Genomic DNA, 15,765 nt, shown 5'->3' on the forward strand with positions numbered 1-15,765 from the left:
GTTCAGATCGTCTGCCAGTTGTTGATTCTCCACAGTGCTGGGGGATGGTGTCTTGTAATTGGTGATTTTCCACACTGTAGCAGGGTCACTGGAGGAGAATTGGTTCCTTAGCTTTCCATAATAATTCCTCTTTGCCACTCTGATCTCCTTTTCCAGTGTGTATTTCGGCCTGTTTATACACGACTCTGTCCCCATTCCTGCAAGCATCTTCTTTGGCCTGACGGAGCTGTCTTTGAGTTTTGCAGTGAACCATGGTTTGTCATTGTTGTAGGTTAAATGAATCCTGGTAGGAATGCACATGTCTTCACAGAAACTGATACATGATGTTACAGTCTCTGTCAGCTCATCCAGATCGGTGGCAGCAGCTTCAAAAACACTCCAATCAGTGAGGTTGAAACAGGCATGTAAATCCCGCCCTGCTTCATTAGTCCATCTTTTAACAGTCCTTAATACAGGTTTAGCTGATTTCAGTTTCTGCCTGTAGGTCGGTATGAGATGAACTAAACAGTGATCAGAGAGCCCCAAAGCTGCTCTGGGGACAGAGTGATATGCAGTCTTTATTGTGGTGTAACAATGGTCCAATATATTGCTGCCTCTGGTGGGACATGCTGTCTGTATTTTGGCAGTTCACAGGAAAGATTTGCTTTATTAAAGTCCCCAAGAATTATTATAACCGAGTCTGGGTGTTGTTGCTCAGTCTCTGTGATCAGATCAGAGAGTTTCTGTAAAGCTGAGCTCACGTGTAGAAACTCACGAGAATGAACGAACAAAACTCCCGCGGCGAATAGAACGGTTTACAGTTAATGAAGTGTGCTTCTAGATCAGGACAGCACATCTTTTTTAACGCTGTTACGTCTGTATACCACCTTTCATTGATGTAAAAGCATGTCCTGCCGCCGCGCGATTTCCCCGTTGATTCTGCGTCGCGCTCCGCTCTGAACAGCTGAAAGCCCGGCAGATATAGCGCGTTGTCCGGAATGGCGTCATTCAGCCAGTTTTCCCTGAAACACAGAGCAGCAGAGTTTGAAAAATCCTTGTTTGTCCGGGAGAGCAGAAGAAGTTTGTTCCTTTTGTAGGGTAGAGAGCAGAGATTCGCCAGATGGATGCTCGGCAGCACCGTTCGAAATCCGCGCTGTCTGAGCTTCACGAGTACGCCGGCTGCCTTTTTTTAAAAGTATACAATAAATACTGTTGAGAAAAATTTGCTGTGATAATACAGGAATTAGAACCTTTCAGAGTGAAAAGCATAATTTAAAAGGCTTGGCTACATGATATTCACATACGAGAGGGAATACACGTAAAGACTGACTCTGTATAAATAAATTAAGCTAAGCTCTTGCTTCTTGTTTATAGTGTCTATTACCAGATAAACATTCAGTAAAAATACTCCTGAAAAGTAGCTACATTTTTGACTGAACACACAAGAAACTGTTCCGTTCCAATTACTGTTGCAGTAGCTCATCAGCAAAGAAGCTACTTGTTAGCATGTATAAAAGCAGTTAACACCGCCTCTTTTTGACTCCAACATTTAAAAACAGTGTACAACACTGCTATTGTCTACCTATAATGCAGCATTATAGCAATTGCACAGAACCAATTAGAAGTCTTGAGTTTGCAGACCAGTATATCCTTATACTCTTTCTTAACTAGCAGTTTTCTTTGTTTCCCATAGGTGTCCTCCTGTATAGCATGTCATCCGCATCACTTGATCCTTCTGACCCAGGCGCGCCACCCGATCCGTCTGACCCAGGCTCATATTCGCGCGATTTTTTGCGCAGCTCGTCAGTGAACAACGGCTCTGTGTAGTTAATGCTGCTCAATGTGAAAGCACGCACGTGATGGAGATTTACCGCTGATTACAGAACCGGCTTTCTGACAAGATGCGCATTAAATATCGCATGCGATTTATCGTGCAGCCCTAATTACAACATAAATAGACAACTGCACAAATAGAACTGCACAACTTCAGCAGAAAATTCTGTCATCATTTATTCACCCTCATGTTGTTCTAAACTCCTATGACTTTCTTTCCTCACTGGGCCACAAAAAGGAAAACATTTGAAGAACATTTCATACTTTACATCCGATAAAAGCAGCAGTAACCAGGAGGCATTCATGCTCCTAAAAACACAAGAAAGCAAACAGAGGTACCTTAGAGTCTGCATGAAAATTCATCCTATCTGTTTTCTAAATGCGTCTTATTGATCTTACTGTAAATGATTGAACTATACAAGCATTTCTATTTTCTTGTTTTTCTTTTTCTTTTTTTTGACCGAAATGTACATCTTTTGACCATTTAATGACCGTGTAGTTGTAATCAGTCATTTAGTCAGTATAAACCCCCGCAATTTACTGCAGTCTTGCATTCAGATCTTGAGTTCAATGCTCATCTCAAATTCCAATGAACTTAATTTCAACCAATCTTAAATTTCAAGTCACACAAATACTATTTACACGTTGACCTCTTTAATGCTACTTTTATGTTTTTAGCTTGACAGCCTTTTATTGTATGGAAAAGAACATTGTGAACAGCCTTCAGAATATATTATTTTGTGTTTCACGGATGAAATAAAAACAAGTTCAGAATGACATGAGGGCCAGTAAAGGAAGACAGAATCTAATATTAGTTTGAACTACTAAAAAGCTTTAAATTTTCTTGTCTAAAAATTCTAGATTCTAAAAAAGATTCTACAACTACTATTACTAAGAGTATTCAGACTCTGGAAGCACAAACAACCATTGCTCTGATCACAACAGCCCTGCTTCTGGAACCACGAACACATAACGACAATACTGGGACTGTCAACATTCAACCCATATTCAATCATGTAAAATATTTACATTCATGTCTTTTTCTTATATATTGTTGATATATACTTATATAGTTCCTGTTGATCATGTTGATTTTCTCTTCTGCAGGATCCCTTTGATCTAAGCAGCAGCAGTAAGGTGAGTACATGAATGACAAAAACATCTATGAATAAAATGTCTATTTTTTGTCCTACAAAGATATCAGTCATTGATCCCCAAAGGTCTCCTTACATCTATTTTTCACTGAGATGACAAGAAATCCTGTATCACCCTTTTTAAAAAAGTGTGTTAAAGACTTATCACAAAAGGAAGCCTGTTTCCGCCAAAAAAAACAAAAACAAATAAAGAAGGTAATTGTGAATATCCTCACAATTCAGACTTTTTTCCTGACAATCCTGAGTTTATATCTTGCAATTCTGACTTTTTTTTTCTCAAAGTGCAAGACAAAGTCATAATTGAGAGATCTAAACTTCCAATTCTGACAAGAATTGCAAGGTCATCTAGCAGTTCTAAGAAGAAACGTAGAAATTGTGAGATGAAAAGTTACAATTACCTTTTTTATTCCGTGAAAAAAAAAAGAATTATGAGTGAATTCAGAATTCACAGAAGAAGAAAAAAAAGAACTTCAAGGTGTAAACTCAGAATTTAGAAAAAAAGTAAATTCTCAGTGTACACCTTTTATCTCACAATTCAGAACAATCTATTAAATGGAGCCAGAAAACATTTCTTGGCCAACAACAGTATGCAAAGTGACCGACTTCACAAAACTTTCTCCTTAAAAATGATCAAAACATGCAACCAAACATGAAGTGCTAGCATTTTAATATTTTGTTTCGCACAGGGGAATGTCATCCGTGAAGCCTGTAAGACGCTGGGTCAGAAGATGAAAGGAAATTGCACCGTGATGGTGGAAATTAATGACAAGCAATTAACTGCAACAATAACAATAGATGGTGAGGGAAATGTTACGGCTTCCAAACAGATGAAAGCCTCATACAGAGGAACCACTGAAATCAGTGCTTGCCATATTGTGTTTGGTTATCTTTAATAACAATAAAATACTGAATAAAATTTATAGTAATTCAATTGCTTTTCCATTTACAGCCGACCAAAAGATACCGCCAGAAAACTACAAACCTCTAGAACCTGTCAGTGGAGTTACAGACAATAATGCTTTACAGAAAGAGGATCTAAACAAGCACACGATACCAGACACGTTGATCGCCATCTTGGCTTCTTGTGGTGCTTTGGTGCTCATTCTGTGCTGCTTTGCTGCGTACTGCACTTATCATCGCAGATCCTACAGGAAGAACCAGGTAATGCTCAATTTCCAAACACAAAGATGAATCAGACTCACATTGCTTGATTCGGGTATTATTTTCAATAAATTTATCTACGAATGATGAATGTTCTGAATGATTCAAGTCAAAGTTGAAAGTTGCGTTCTGAATTCCAAAGCGTTACGCGGTTTAACATCCCAATATGTACTCTCCCCTTGGCAGCAACACCTGACAGAAGAGCTGCAGACAGTGGAGAATGGTTATCATGACAATCCCACACTGGAGGTGATGGAGGTACAGCCGGAGATGCAAGAGAAAAAACTGACAATGAACAGGGAGTTTAACGACAGCTGGATCGTCCCCATAGACAACCTGCTGAAAGAGGACATACCTGATGAAGAAGACACACACTTGTAATGGCATCAGATGAACCGTCTGGAGAAGGAAACCTGCTGCTCTCATAACGGTAGATTGTGACCGGCCAGAATGTAGAGAAAGCAGAGATTGACATAAAGACTATCAAACGACAATGCTTTCATTTGGTGCCCGGGTGTATATGCTGTAATTAAGTAGCTGAATGTCAAGTATGTGCTAGAAATAGCCGAAACGTTTTTAGGTTTCGTGTCACTGTGGACTTTTGGAATGACAATGCACAATCTGTGGCCTCTCTTTGTGCCTTAAATTTTCTTCAGCAGGATTAATTCATGCTTTAAAACAAATAGTTTTCCAATAAACAATTTGATGAACACAAAATATCTAGCAAATAATAGGTAATATAGCCCATTTATGATTTCAAACAGATTTGGTCCAATAATTTTCAGTATTGAATGAAAAAAGAATTTAGGTTTTGCTCGCCATCTTGGAACGTTTTTTCCCAGTGCAATGCATGTTGGATTCTCTAAATGTGAAGCTGGCCAAAATAAGGCCTCGATTTCACTGCCTTTGCATTAGGAGTGTGCCTTATGATGCTGTCAAGCAATGCTAATTACTTTCTCTAAAAAAAAAAAGAAAGAAAAAAAAAAGATATATTCAGGATTCAAGGTTCACAGATTCTGACCAGTGGATTTATGTGATATTTTCCATTTATTTGATTTTTTTAAAATTATGTTATGGAAAGAACACTCACAAAATTGTTTCTACCTGATAGAACTGAGCATAAATTGTATTACTACTATAGAAATTTCCATCACTTTTCCCATGACTTTTTGAGGCCTAGAAATCACATTTATCCAGTGGAAACCTTGTATTATTTTTTGAGCAGAATGTAATTGTTGTGCTTGTATATACTGCTTATTTTTATGCTTCTTTCATAATTTGTTCATTTTCTGATTAGGGAAGATTAACACTCATATGCACCAAATTACACTTGGACCAATGGATAATTCGTCCTGGTAAATTAGACTACGGGTCAAAAGTATGTGACTCCATGATTGGCAGATAACTTTTTCATTATCTTCCATATGCTCCACTCATGTCTCTGTGTTGGTAATCATGCCAGTATGAAGGTTTTTGGTCTTGTCAACCTGAAACATTTGACACTAAATCCAACACAAATCACTTACATTCTTTAAGTTTAGTTACAGGTAAAAAAAAAAATCATAATTTGTCATTGATCACCCTTCTCTTTGGGGATGTTTTATTTAATTGTTTTAATGTTGATTTCACCAAAACAAATTTTTTTTTTTTTGTATTTTATGTAATTGTATTTGCATGCACTACACAAATTTTCAGTATAAGGGATTTAGGGTTTAGCTGTTGTACTTCCACCAAAGTATTAAGGTTGAATTTATAGTTGTTTTCTGTTTTTGAAGTCAGTTTGCTGCTGTGTGCAAACGACAGGGGTCTGATACACTGGAAGCTTCATCTCTGTCAGATTGGATGGGGATGGCCATGATTTCTAATATAAAAATAAAAAAATTTAAAGTGTGTTTTCTTAGGTAGTTGACATGTCGAGGCACATAATCTTAAATGATAACACAATGCATTTACTACTGTTCAAAGGTTTGGGGTCTGTAAGATTTTTTAAATGGTTTTGAAAGTAGTTTCTTATGTTCACAAAAGTTCATTTATTATAAAAATGCAACAAATATTTACAATAATTACAGTGAAATAATTACAATTTAAAATAACTTTGTATTTTAATATATTTTTTAATTGAATTTATTCCTCCAGTCTCATATGATCCTTCAGAAATCGTTCGCTGCTCAAGTAATATTTCTTATTATCAGCATTGAAAATGGTTGTGCTGCTTAATTGTTCTTTGGAAACCATGACACTTTTTTTTCAGGATTCTTCGACGAATATAACTTTGTTTGTTTGTTCAAATAACGTTTTATAGGTCTACGTTAACGGAAGACCAAGACAATATATAAGAAAACTTGAACAAAATACAATCTTTATTCTTTATGTACATTACATACAATGCAGTTCTTTAATAGGTTCTACACATTCATGAGAGCCACAGTGTAGTGCTGACATCTCAACGTACCCTCGCTCAGGGGGGCTCGACGAGATGAGGATTTCCAGGAGAGAAGAAAAGAAAAAGTCACTTCATCTCTGACACTGCAGAAATGTACACCGAAAGCAAGAAAACGTATTTGGCATTAAGTGCGACAAAAAGTCTCCGGTTGTAAGTGTCGATCCTCTCGTGTATATTCAATTTCATTGTTTTCATACTTTTTTCTTTTTCGGGAACTTTCTTCCTGGCACAAAGACAATGCTAAATCTACGAAAGGCAAAAGTAAGCCCTGGTTTTCAAATCATATACACCCAAATTGCTTTCACGCCAGGAAAGAAATAAAGAGCACTGAATCTTAGAAATCACAAATGGGCCAATCACAAACTTCCACACTCCAGTGCGCCGTGAGTGTATCTCCACAGAGCCAAATTACAGCTAATACTGAGTTCAGGGAATTGAGATATGAGATACACTTGGGAGGACACAATCAGCAGGGTGAAGCATAATGCACTGTCCTATGATTCTTTGAGCCTCTGGTTTCTGCGTGGGTGAAGCCAAAACTACAGCAAATTTAAGAGCGATCCAATTACAGGAACATTTTTTTTGCAGGGCAAACACTTCCTACTCATGCACAGGGAGACGAATAACAAAAACAACTGCTGTTAAACTAACACTACACAAATGGAGACCAAGTAATCCAGATGGACTATATGGAAGACTATCATCTAACACACTTTCATCTGTCCAGAATTGTAAACAATCCGGAAGCTCATACGGAATGAAGGGTACATATAGACGTCTCTATGACATCATAGAGATAGACATAACATAAGACATGACATTCAGGGCTCAAGTTCACCAAGAAATAATAATAATAATAAATAGTGAGGGGTCTCTTCTGTCTTCGGTGGTCCCAATAAGGGTCCTTTGAGTTGGTACCAGTAAGCTGAACAGTCTATGTAACACAGGACTATATTGAGTTCAGACGAAAGCAGCCACAACCTGAAGTAAACCGCAATCTACACTTCAAAAAATCAAATCATCCACATCTTCGGTTTGTCTAATTGCAGCAAAGTGTTCGCTAATCCATTCGCTAATGGATACAAGTGTAATGACCTGTTCTAAAGTACAAAGTGTTACCATGAAGCATCATAATATTTGCGTTCCGACACACACAGTGGAAAACAGTTCTTGTGTACATATATGTGTGCATGACACCTCAAACACGTCACTATATTCCTTTTCAGATCTGTGGATGAGAACTTAGTTATGGAATCGGGCGTTTCATCACTATTAAAGAGTCAAAGAAAGCACTAATGTCATGGCAGCATCAAATAGCAGCAGCGGGTTTAGATGGAAGCCAGTATTCAAATCCAGTATCGAGAGTGAACAGAACTGAGAGTGAGAGAACTGACTCTAGAGGGCGCTCTGATCTTTGCCTTCGGCCTCCACTGGCTCAGCGCACATGTATTAGTCCATAAAAATTTGATTTAAAATAACAAGGCAAAAAGGAACCCATGATGATCATACAGTTCATAAATCAAATCCACCCCTTTATGATGTAAACTGTTCGGATTTATAACTCACCTACATTTCAACCTGTATGAAAGAAAATTTGAAAGATAAACTCAAACAGACCTGAAAAACTAAGCTTAAGTTTGTTTAAAAAAAGACAAAATAGAAAAATCAACTCGGTGTGCAATTTGGCAGATATGCAAATTTAAACCTAAACCTTTTTAAAATAAAAAATAAAAAAGCACAACCCTGGCACTCCAGAGTAGAAAATTATATTTCTGCATTTTAAGTAAATCTCAGTGACGTTTAAGTGGCATTACTTCTGTAGGACGAAACACAGTAGGTGGGCACGGCACACCTCGGGTGGAAAATGTAGAAAAATAACTTCTGTTTTGGGTGGGAGGAGTCTGAGAGGTCTAAAGAGGGTGTGGTCTACTGTGTGGGGCGTGGCTACAGGGTGATGAGGTCGACAAGGTTACCCTTGGGCGGGGTCATATTGTCAGGGAAGAAATTGACAAGTGTGTCGAACAGCTGTGTGCGCTGGGCATACGTCTGATCCACATCTGAAAAGCCTGTGATGAAGAGAAGAAAAAAATCATTAATAAGAATCAAAGCACATCGGAGAAGCTTCTGCACTGATTTCCACAGTTGTAGGAAAACGTGATTAGAGGACAATCATGTTTATCAAACAGTGCTCTCACCTAGAGGAATGAAGTCTGAGCTGGATTTGAACAGAGCAGAGGGTAAGAGCTGGAACTACAGGGGAAAAAAACACACAAAAGCACTTTTAATTATGTATTGGACCTAATACATTTTCAGTATCTGACATGATATTTGCTTTAGTCCAACTGAAATCAAACTATTAAAATACATGTAAATGCACAAACGGACTCAATCAACAGCAAAAGTTTAAAGGTTTGTTAATTACAAGCTTAATCATTAAATGTAACAGTTTCTTTTTGGTGGGTACTGACCTCTTTTGTCTCATTGGGGTCGGTGTGGTCCACGGTAAGGGACAGATCATTCTGTAGGTATTTAAGTGCATTCAAGGGCTCGGTCTGAGCCTTCTCCTCAAACCTGCAAACACACACAAGGCAGCAAGCAGAAGGTAAACATTTGCCTTATTCTACATTCTTAAATGTAAAAACAGATATCCTCAAATTTGGCTCGCGAGATCCACTTTCCTGCAGAGATTAGCTCCAACCCTGATCAAACTCACCCACCTGTGATTTTCTAATGATCCTGAAGACACGGATTAGCATGTTCAGGTGCGTTTGATCAGGGTTGGAGATAAACTCTGCAGGAAAGTGGATCTCGCGAGCCAGATTTGAGAATCCCCGGTAAAAAATGAGGACTATTTTTGTTTTATTTCTAGGTACACTACTATTCCATTAAGTAACCAAATATGACCACCAGATGGCACTAAAAGTGCAGAAATCGCATGCACCAATGGAAAACTACTACTGTCATTTAATCACTAACTGCAGTGCTGCATGACACTGCAATTACATAATAAAGCTGGGTCCTAAAGGTTTACATTCAGATCACTGCAGGATCAGAGCAACATCATGTTCTTCATATTAACATTCAACACAAAGTATTTAACATGGAATAGATATCTAAACACTTTCCTAGCGACGTTTGGAAACTAAGAGCATCTGACAGTTTTCTTTGGCTTCAGACAGAGAGAGACCAGACGACCTAATTCAGTAAACATTCTTCTTAAGCACAATTTTCTAATCAAGAACTGTGAGGTCAGAATAATGAGTCACTGAGCAGCAGATTGTAACAGGTGAAGCACTTTTGTACTCGTATGAAAGTATATTTGTACCTGTATTTGCGAATGAGGTATTTGCAGTGTCGAAGCAGATATTCTTTGGAAGGCCGGCACAGCTTTAGGGACCAGAAATCATCCAATCTCATTTTGGGTGAGCTGGACTTCCCTGGGTTTCCACCGAAAAGGTAATGCACCTGTGTACCATATCATCATGTCAATCCCCTGCTAATTGCTTTGATTAATCAGTACAGCAATTAAGGAAATGAGTGTTTTATCAGCTCAAGCTGTCAAAGTGCCTGAGGTAAATATAGTTTAAATTTAGAGGTCTCTACAAGTGTTCAAAGGTTACAACCTTATAATTTGAAAGCTGCTGCATCTGGTAATTTGCAATCATTTTGGGCTACAGAATCATTACCAGTCTTAAAAAAATAATTATTTTATTGCTAGTTAATAAGACTTCAATGGCCTAATTTTATATTAACACTATTATTATTAGTAGTAATACTATTAATACTAAAGTACAATATAATATAATAGTATATACACATTGTAATAATTTGATTGAATTTTTAATATTACATTTTATTATTAAATATTACATTTTTACATTATATATATATTTTTTTTAAAGTATAAACATTTTATTGAAAAAACCTGAAGTTAAAATGAATAATATAATATCATATAATATAATACAAATTATATATAACAGTTAAAAGGATATTTAACAAAACAAAACGATAAAAAAAAATTAGACAAGTATTAAGAAATAAATAGGGTCCAATTTTTATTTCATGTTGACTTCCTTGATGTAAGTGTGGGTTGACTCCTACAAACTTTGGGTTATCAGGTCAGATTTCTAATCAGCCAATCCTAAAGCACACCACCACACTGTTCATAAACATTCAATTCATATTGACAATGGGTGTGGAAGTGAAATGATCTACATTACCTTGTGCAACTCGTCATAGACAAGCTGATGAGCAAAACGAGGACAAGGTTCCTCTTCCTGTAGGGCCTTAGTGGGGTTTTCTTTCACCGCCTGGTCATTCTTATAAACACATGACCTGCAGACAAACACAGACTTAGTCTTTCATACTAAACTGTGCATACTGTCCTAGAAAAGTGTACACACACGCACCCACCCAAATCAAGCCAAATAAACAAAATGACAGAAACCAGTACACCAGATCCAAAGGAAACACTGACAGACTGATTTTTCAGAAGCTATAAGCCAACTGCTTCAATTAGCGTACAGAACAAAGGGTTTTCTCCCCCAGTTTAAGTGCAAAGCACATTTAATACACACACACACACACACACATGCTGACACGAGCGGCCAGACCCACATGCAAGCAGAGAACATTCTGTTCCTGTTTGATGGTCACCAACTCCCTTTCTGAAGGTCAATACAACTTTCGCTCTGGCTTTATTCAATATATGTGAATGCGTGTGCAAGCTGAGAACAATTTATATAAGGGGGTTTTGTATGATGCATTTACGCTCATCGTTGGCTCTGCAATGTATGTTCAATGCACTGAAAAGAGAACATGCAGTCCAGGAAGGAAAGAGCATGTTTTTTCATCATAACTGAAGATTTCCTTCTTTTCCAGCAGTGTATGGCAAGTGCCTGAAGGCACTCTGTGGATTACCGATGCAGGCAGTCCTCTGGGCCACAGCATATAAACACAGGTCAAGTGTACTCATTAGCATTCAATGTGCAGTGCTGTACAGATGAACAGTGTGTCCAAGAACTCACGCACCAGTTGTTGCGTGCAATGTCATAGATCCAGAAGGAGTTGCGTACATTCTCCTCGCGTTTGTCTTTGTCTTTGCTGAGTCCTGATAGAACGTGGATCTCATTGAGCTCTGGGTCGATGGTGGCACGCTGAGTGAATCCTGTCATTGGTACTGCAACACAAACACAGACTTAAGCTTAGATCATTAAGAGAAGGCATAAACTGTTTAAAGCATTATGATGTAGCAGCTTGGTGTAATCATTGGAAATAACATGCAAATCACCTCTATTTTTTCTATGGTTTCAGCCAGACTCGGCAAATGCTGTACCAAAGGTAAAAAAATTTTTTTTGCCCCACCCGGAAATGGTGAGTGAATTACCAAAATTTGCATTATTTTTTTATATTTAAATCGGCCATGAAGTTTTGCATTATTTCTTTAGTACATTAATATGACCATAGATATATAATATTAAATATTTTTATACATTAATGTTTAATAATGTTCTAAAATGTTTGATTAATACTATATTAATATAACAAAATATTTTAAATAATAGATATAAATATTGCATTAGCGAGTGAATTTACAGTGAATTTTATTTTATACTATTATTAATTTTTGTATTTATTGTTGATTTTCGAATTATTCTTTTATAACCTTCATATAACTGAACTGCTATTAAATAAAAATACAAAAAATATATATGTAATATTTATAAATAAATTTTTATATTTATAAATATTTATTTTTATATAAATATAATTTTAAGATTATTTAAGCAATGCTGTAGATTAATGTTTACAATATTTAATATTATATTAATACAAAACTAAGGAAATAATAATAATAATAATTATTAAATTATATTTAATAATTATTCAATCATAAATCACTCCATGGTATCTATTCTCTTCAATTTTCCTAAAGTTTCGACCCAAATAAATGTCATTCTCCTCATTAATTTTTTTTTTTTAGAATTTGTTTATTTAGCAAGTAGTTGTGAAATAAACAGGATAAAGTCCCAGGACGGCTTTAGGTCATTTGAATCTGGCCTGTAATTCCATTTTATTTACACACATTTTGGATTGTTTTTCGAGCATAAAAACATCACCCTGGTTTGGAACTACATGATAAATGATTTTTGGGGGGTAAGCTATTCCTTTAAGGTCTGGTTGTGAACATACTGTTTGGGCTCACTGTTTCCTTCCTGGTAAATTGTGTTTTGTTCAGTCTTATTTTTGTCTCTCTCCGCTGCCTTCTAGCTCTTGTTCTCTTTCTGTCACCCCCTGTCCTCGTCGCACACACATCTCTCTCTAACGCGATAACAGAGAGAACACAGAGGTCTTTTTATACTCTCTCATTGCGTCAAGTCGCCCATTGAGATTTTACACAATCTGTTTATGGGAACAGGAAGTGTGTCTGCACAGTCTCTCTCAGGCTTCACAGAGCTCTTAGACTCATTCACCTTCAGTGCCTCTCCACTCTGTGAACTGGCTGTTCGATTTGTATGTTCCTTCAAGCTTGACACAATATCATGCTATCGTTACTGATTATAGAGAAAGCGAAGAAAAATTTGGGGGACATTATGTGGGTGTGCAGACATTATGACCTGTCTGCTCACCAAATTCTTCTCCAAGCTGATCACAGACATTTTACAAAGTCTGCTTTGTTTTAAGTCTTGATTGTGCATGCGAGTTTCATTTGTATGCATGTGTGGCTAACATGAGTAATCAAACGAGTGTGTGTTGGGTGAGCAAATCACCACAAGTCACGCTCAGTTCTTCAGAAGCCAATCGAAGTTCTGAGAACTTCAAATTGATAGTGTTTAATGCCGATTTGTGCCGAGAGAGGGCAGACGCTGCGAAGACGCAGGTGTTTCAGGGTTATTTTAGTATTATTGATATACAGGTGCATCTCAATAAATTAGAATGTCGTGGAAAAGTTCATTTATTTCAGTAATTCAACTCAAATTGTGAAACTCGTGTATTAAATAAATTCAATGCACACAGACTTAAGTAGTTTAAGCCTTTGGTTCTTTTAATTGTATGATTTTGGCTCACATTTAACAAAGAACCAAAGACTTAAACTACTTCAGTCTGTGTTCATTGAATTTATTTAATACACAAGTTTTACAATTTGAGTTGAATTACTGAAATAATTGAACTTTTCCACGACATTCTAATTTATTGAGATGCCCCTGTACTATTATAGCATTTAAAAGTATTTTGAATGAACTTTTATTTTTATACTTTTAATAGTGCTCTTTTTACATTTTTGTTCATGTTTTATCATGTCCATTTTCTTGTCCATGTATTTATTTATTTATTATTTTTATTTCAGTTTTTAATACATTTATAATAATACCTCCAACATAACTTATTTTAGTTAGCTGCTAACATTTCTAATCTTAATTTAGGTTTTTCATCTAATATTAATATTTTATTTTATTTCAGATTTATTCCGAAAATTATTTTAATAGTTTTAGTTTCAGTTAATAATAACAACACTACTGTTTCTTAAAAAAAAAAAAAAAAACCCTCATGTTCAATAAGGGAAGAATCTGTGCCCTATGCAGGGACCAGAATATCATTGAGACTTGGGTTAGGAAGTAAGCACCTAGCATTACCCTTGAACACCCTTAACATAGTGCCTGTGAGACTAGCATTTTCTCAAGAAAAAAAAAAATACAGTTTTACATAACCAGAGTCATCTAAGGCTGCAAATCTAACAGAGAAGACTTTAAATATTAAAATGTATATTTCATGCCGAGTCTTCAGAGGAGAGTATCTTGATGAATCAGAATGCGTGTACTTTGTACAATAGCATATTGTAACCTCAAAAACCTTGTATCCCTGCTCAGGAATGTGCTGTAATATTTACCCCTCATCAGGACTATTCTCACGAGAAACGTTCATCACTATCATCCAGACCAGCAGATCTGTGTATATCAGTATCACGGAGACAGATGATGTCAAGTTGATTTAGCTGTTGAACAGTAAGACTGCAACAGATCACATATTCGCTTCAGCTGCACGTAACTGGCCGCAGCAGCAGTGACATAATCCCCACCTGATTCAACTCTATTTCTGAACGTGATGTCACCTTCATGCTTAAGATTCCTCTGCTCTCCTTTTAAGGAGTGTCTTCTCAGGGCACGGCTGTATAAGAGCCATTAGCTGGGTTTCCATCCAAAGTTTGCGAATTTAATTTAAGCGCAAAATTGGAATATTGCATAAAACATTTGTGAATAAGCACCGTTTCCATCCAATGAGCTAAAGAGAACAAAATCGTCCCTTCCTGATAAACTGGAACTAAATATCACTAAGAAAAGTAGGAGAAGCCACTGAATATAAAATGTTCTTATATAATACATTGTTTGTGCCTCAAAGCGAGCAGACGAAACAATAAATGCGGTCATTGCCTTCGGAAGCGGATGCCTGCTGTTTGGGAACGCAGTCGTGTCGTGGGAAGACAGTTCGGATGCAGTTATACAGAAACACTTTGATGACAGACTTTGCACGGGCATTTAAGAATGACCATTACATTTCAGATGCTGTGCAAGAAGATCGGTTTGCTGGTTAGTCAGGTTTTGCCATCCCATAGCACAAAGTCACATGACTTTTTTTGATGCATTCGCAAAATGCATTTCAATCTCACATTATTCGCATTAACCCTTTTTCGCAAAAGTCAAAAACCACTTCAATGGGTTTTTCTTCGAAATATGGCATTTCCATTATTCGTTTCAAATGCGATACTTCAAAATGCGCATAAAAGCAGGGTGATGGAAACAGCTATTGTTACAGTATGACAAAAAAATAAATCTTGAAATGACATCAAAAAAGACACACAAAAAATCATGCTAATGACATCATACCCATGCCTGAGTCCTTCTTGGTGCCATCTGAGATGATCTCCACGTGGTCACCATCAACATCGTAACTGAAGAAATCATTCAAGTACGTTTTGGACCTCTGACCTCCAAAAACGTACAGGCAGCGATTTCTCTGTGGGAGAGAAAAGAAAAAGTCAAATCAAATTTGTTGTCAAAACCACCCATAAATTCCACTTAACACCAATAAATTTATACCAATAAACTCAAAAACTCACCAATCATCTGTCTTAAAACCATTTTTGTAATCAACTTTCTTATTTTTATTGGGAAATGACATTCAGGTATATATATA

At 36.8% G+C, this 15,765-nt stretch overlaps 2 protein-coding genes across 2 annotated transcripts in view; one reads left to right on the forward strand and one right to left on the reverse strand.

The window, feature by feature from the left end:
• The first annotated feature begins 2,115 nt into the window (after positions 1-2,115).
• podxl (podocalyxin-like) lies at positions 2,116-6,124 on the forward strand. Its single transcript, XM_016570374.1, has 6 exons — positions 2,116-2,147; positions 2,645-2,828; positions 2,920-2,949; positions 3,653-3,764; positions 3,916-4,127; positions 4,314-6,124. The coding sequence occupies exons 1-6, from the start codon at positions 2,116-2,118 to the stop codon at positions 4,506-4,508; spliced, it is 765 nt and encodes a 254-aa protein (XP_016425860.1). The 3' UTR covers positions 4,509-6,124.
• Positions 6,125-6,460: 336 nt separating this feature from the next.
• Positions 6,461-15,765, reverse strand: part of mkln1 (muskelin 1, intracellular mediator containing kelch motifs) — a 22,984-nt gene continuing 13,679 nt past the window's right edge. The window contains exons 12-18 of the mRNA XM_016570370.1: positions 15,456-15,585; positions 11,605-11,752; positions 10,794-10,908; positions 9,896-10,035; positions 9,039-9,141; positions 8,766-8,820; positions 6,461-8,636 (exon numbers count right to left, since the gene is read on the reverse strand). Of these exons, the coding sequence (XP_016425856.1) occupies positions 8,515-8,636; positions 8,766-8,820; positions 9,039-9,141; positions 9,896-10,035; positions 10,794-10,908; positions 11,605-11,752; positions 15,456-15,585 (813 nt within the window). The 3' untranslated portion in view covers positions 6,461-8,514. The remainder of the gene's footprint in view (positions 8,637-8,765; positions 8,821-9,038; positions 9,142-9,895; positions 10,036-10,793; positions 10,909-11,604; positions 11,753-15,455; positions 15,586-15,765) is intronic.

The sequence above is a fragment of the Sinocyclocheilus rhinocerous genome, unplaced genomic scaffold, assembly GCF_001515625.1.
Source record: "Sinocyclocheilus rhinocerous isolate Xijiao unplaced genomic scaffold, SAMN03320098_v1.1 scaffold772, whole genome shotgun sequence".
NCBI classification, from domain to species: Eukaryota; Metazoa; Chordata; class Actinopteri; order Cypriniformes; family Cyprinidae; genus Sinocyclocheilus; species Sinocyclocheilus rhinocerous.

Bases quoted from the DNA above. Each gene is read 5' to 3' on its own strand.
- podxl (XM_016570374.1), top strand. From the start codon at position 2,116: ATGCTCCTAAAAACACAAGAAAGCAAACAGAG. The intron at 2,148-2,644 runs GTACCTTAGAGT...ACTACTAAAAAG, and splicing joins ACACAAGAAAGCAAACAGAG to CTTTAAATTTTCTTGTCTAA. The intron at 3,765-3,915 runs GTGAGGGAAATG...TTCCATTTACAG, and splicing joins TGCAACAATAACAATAGATG to CCGACCAAAAGATACCGCCA.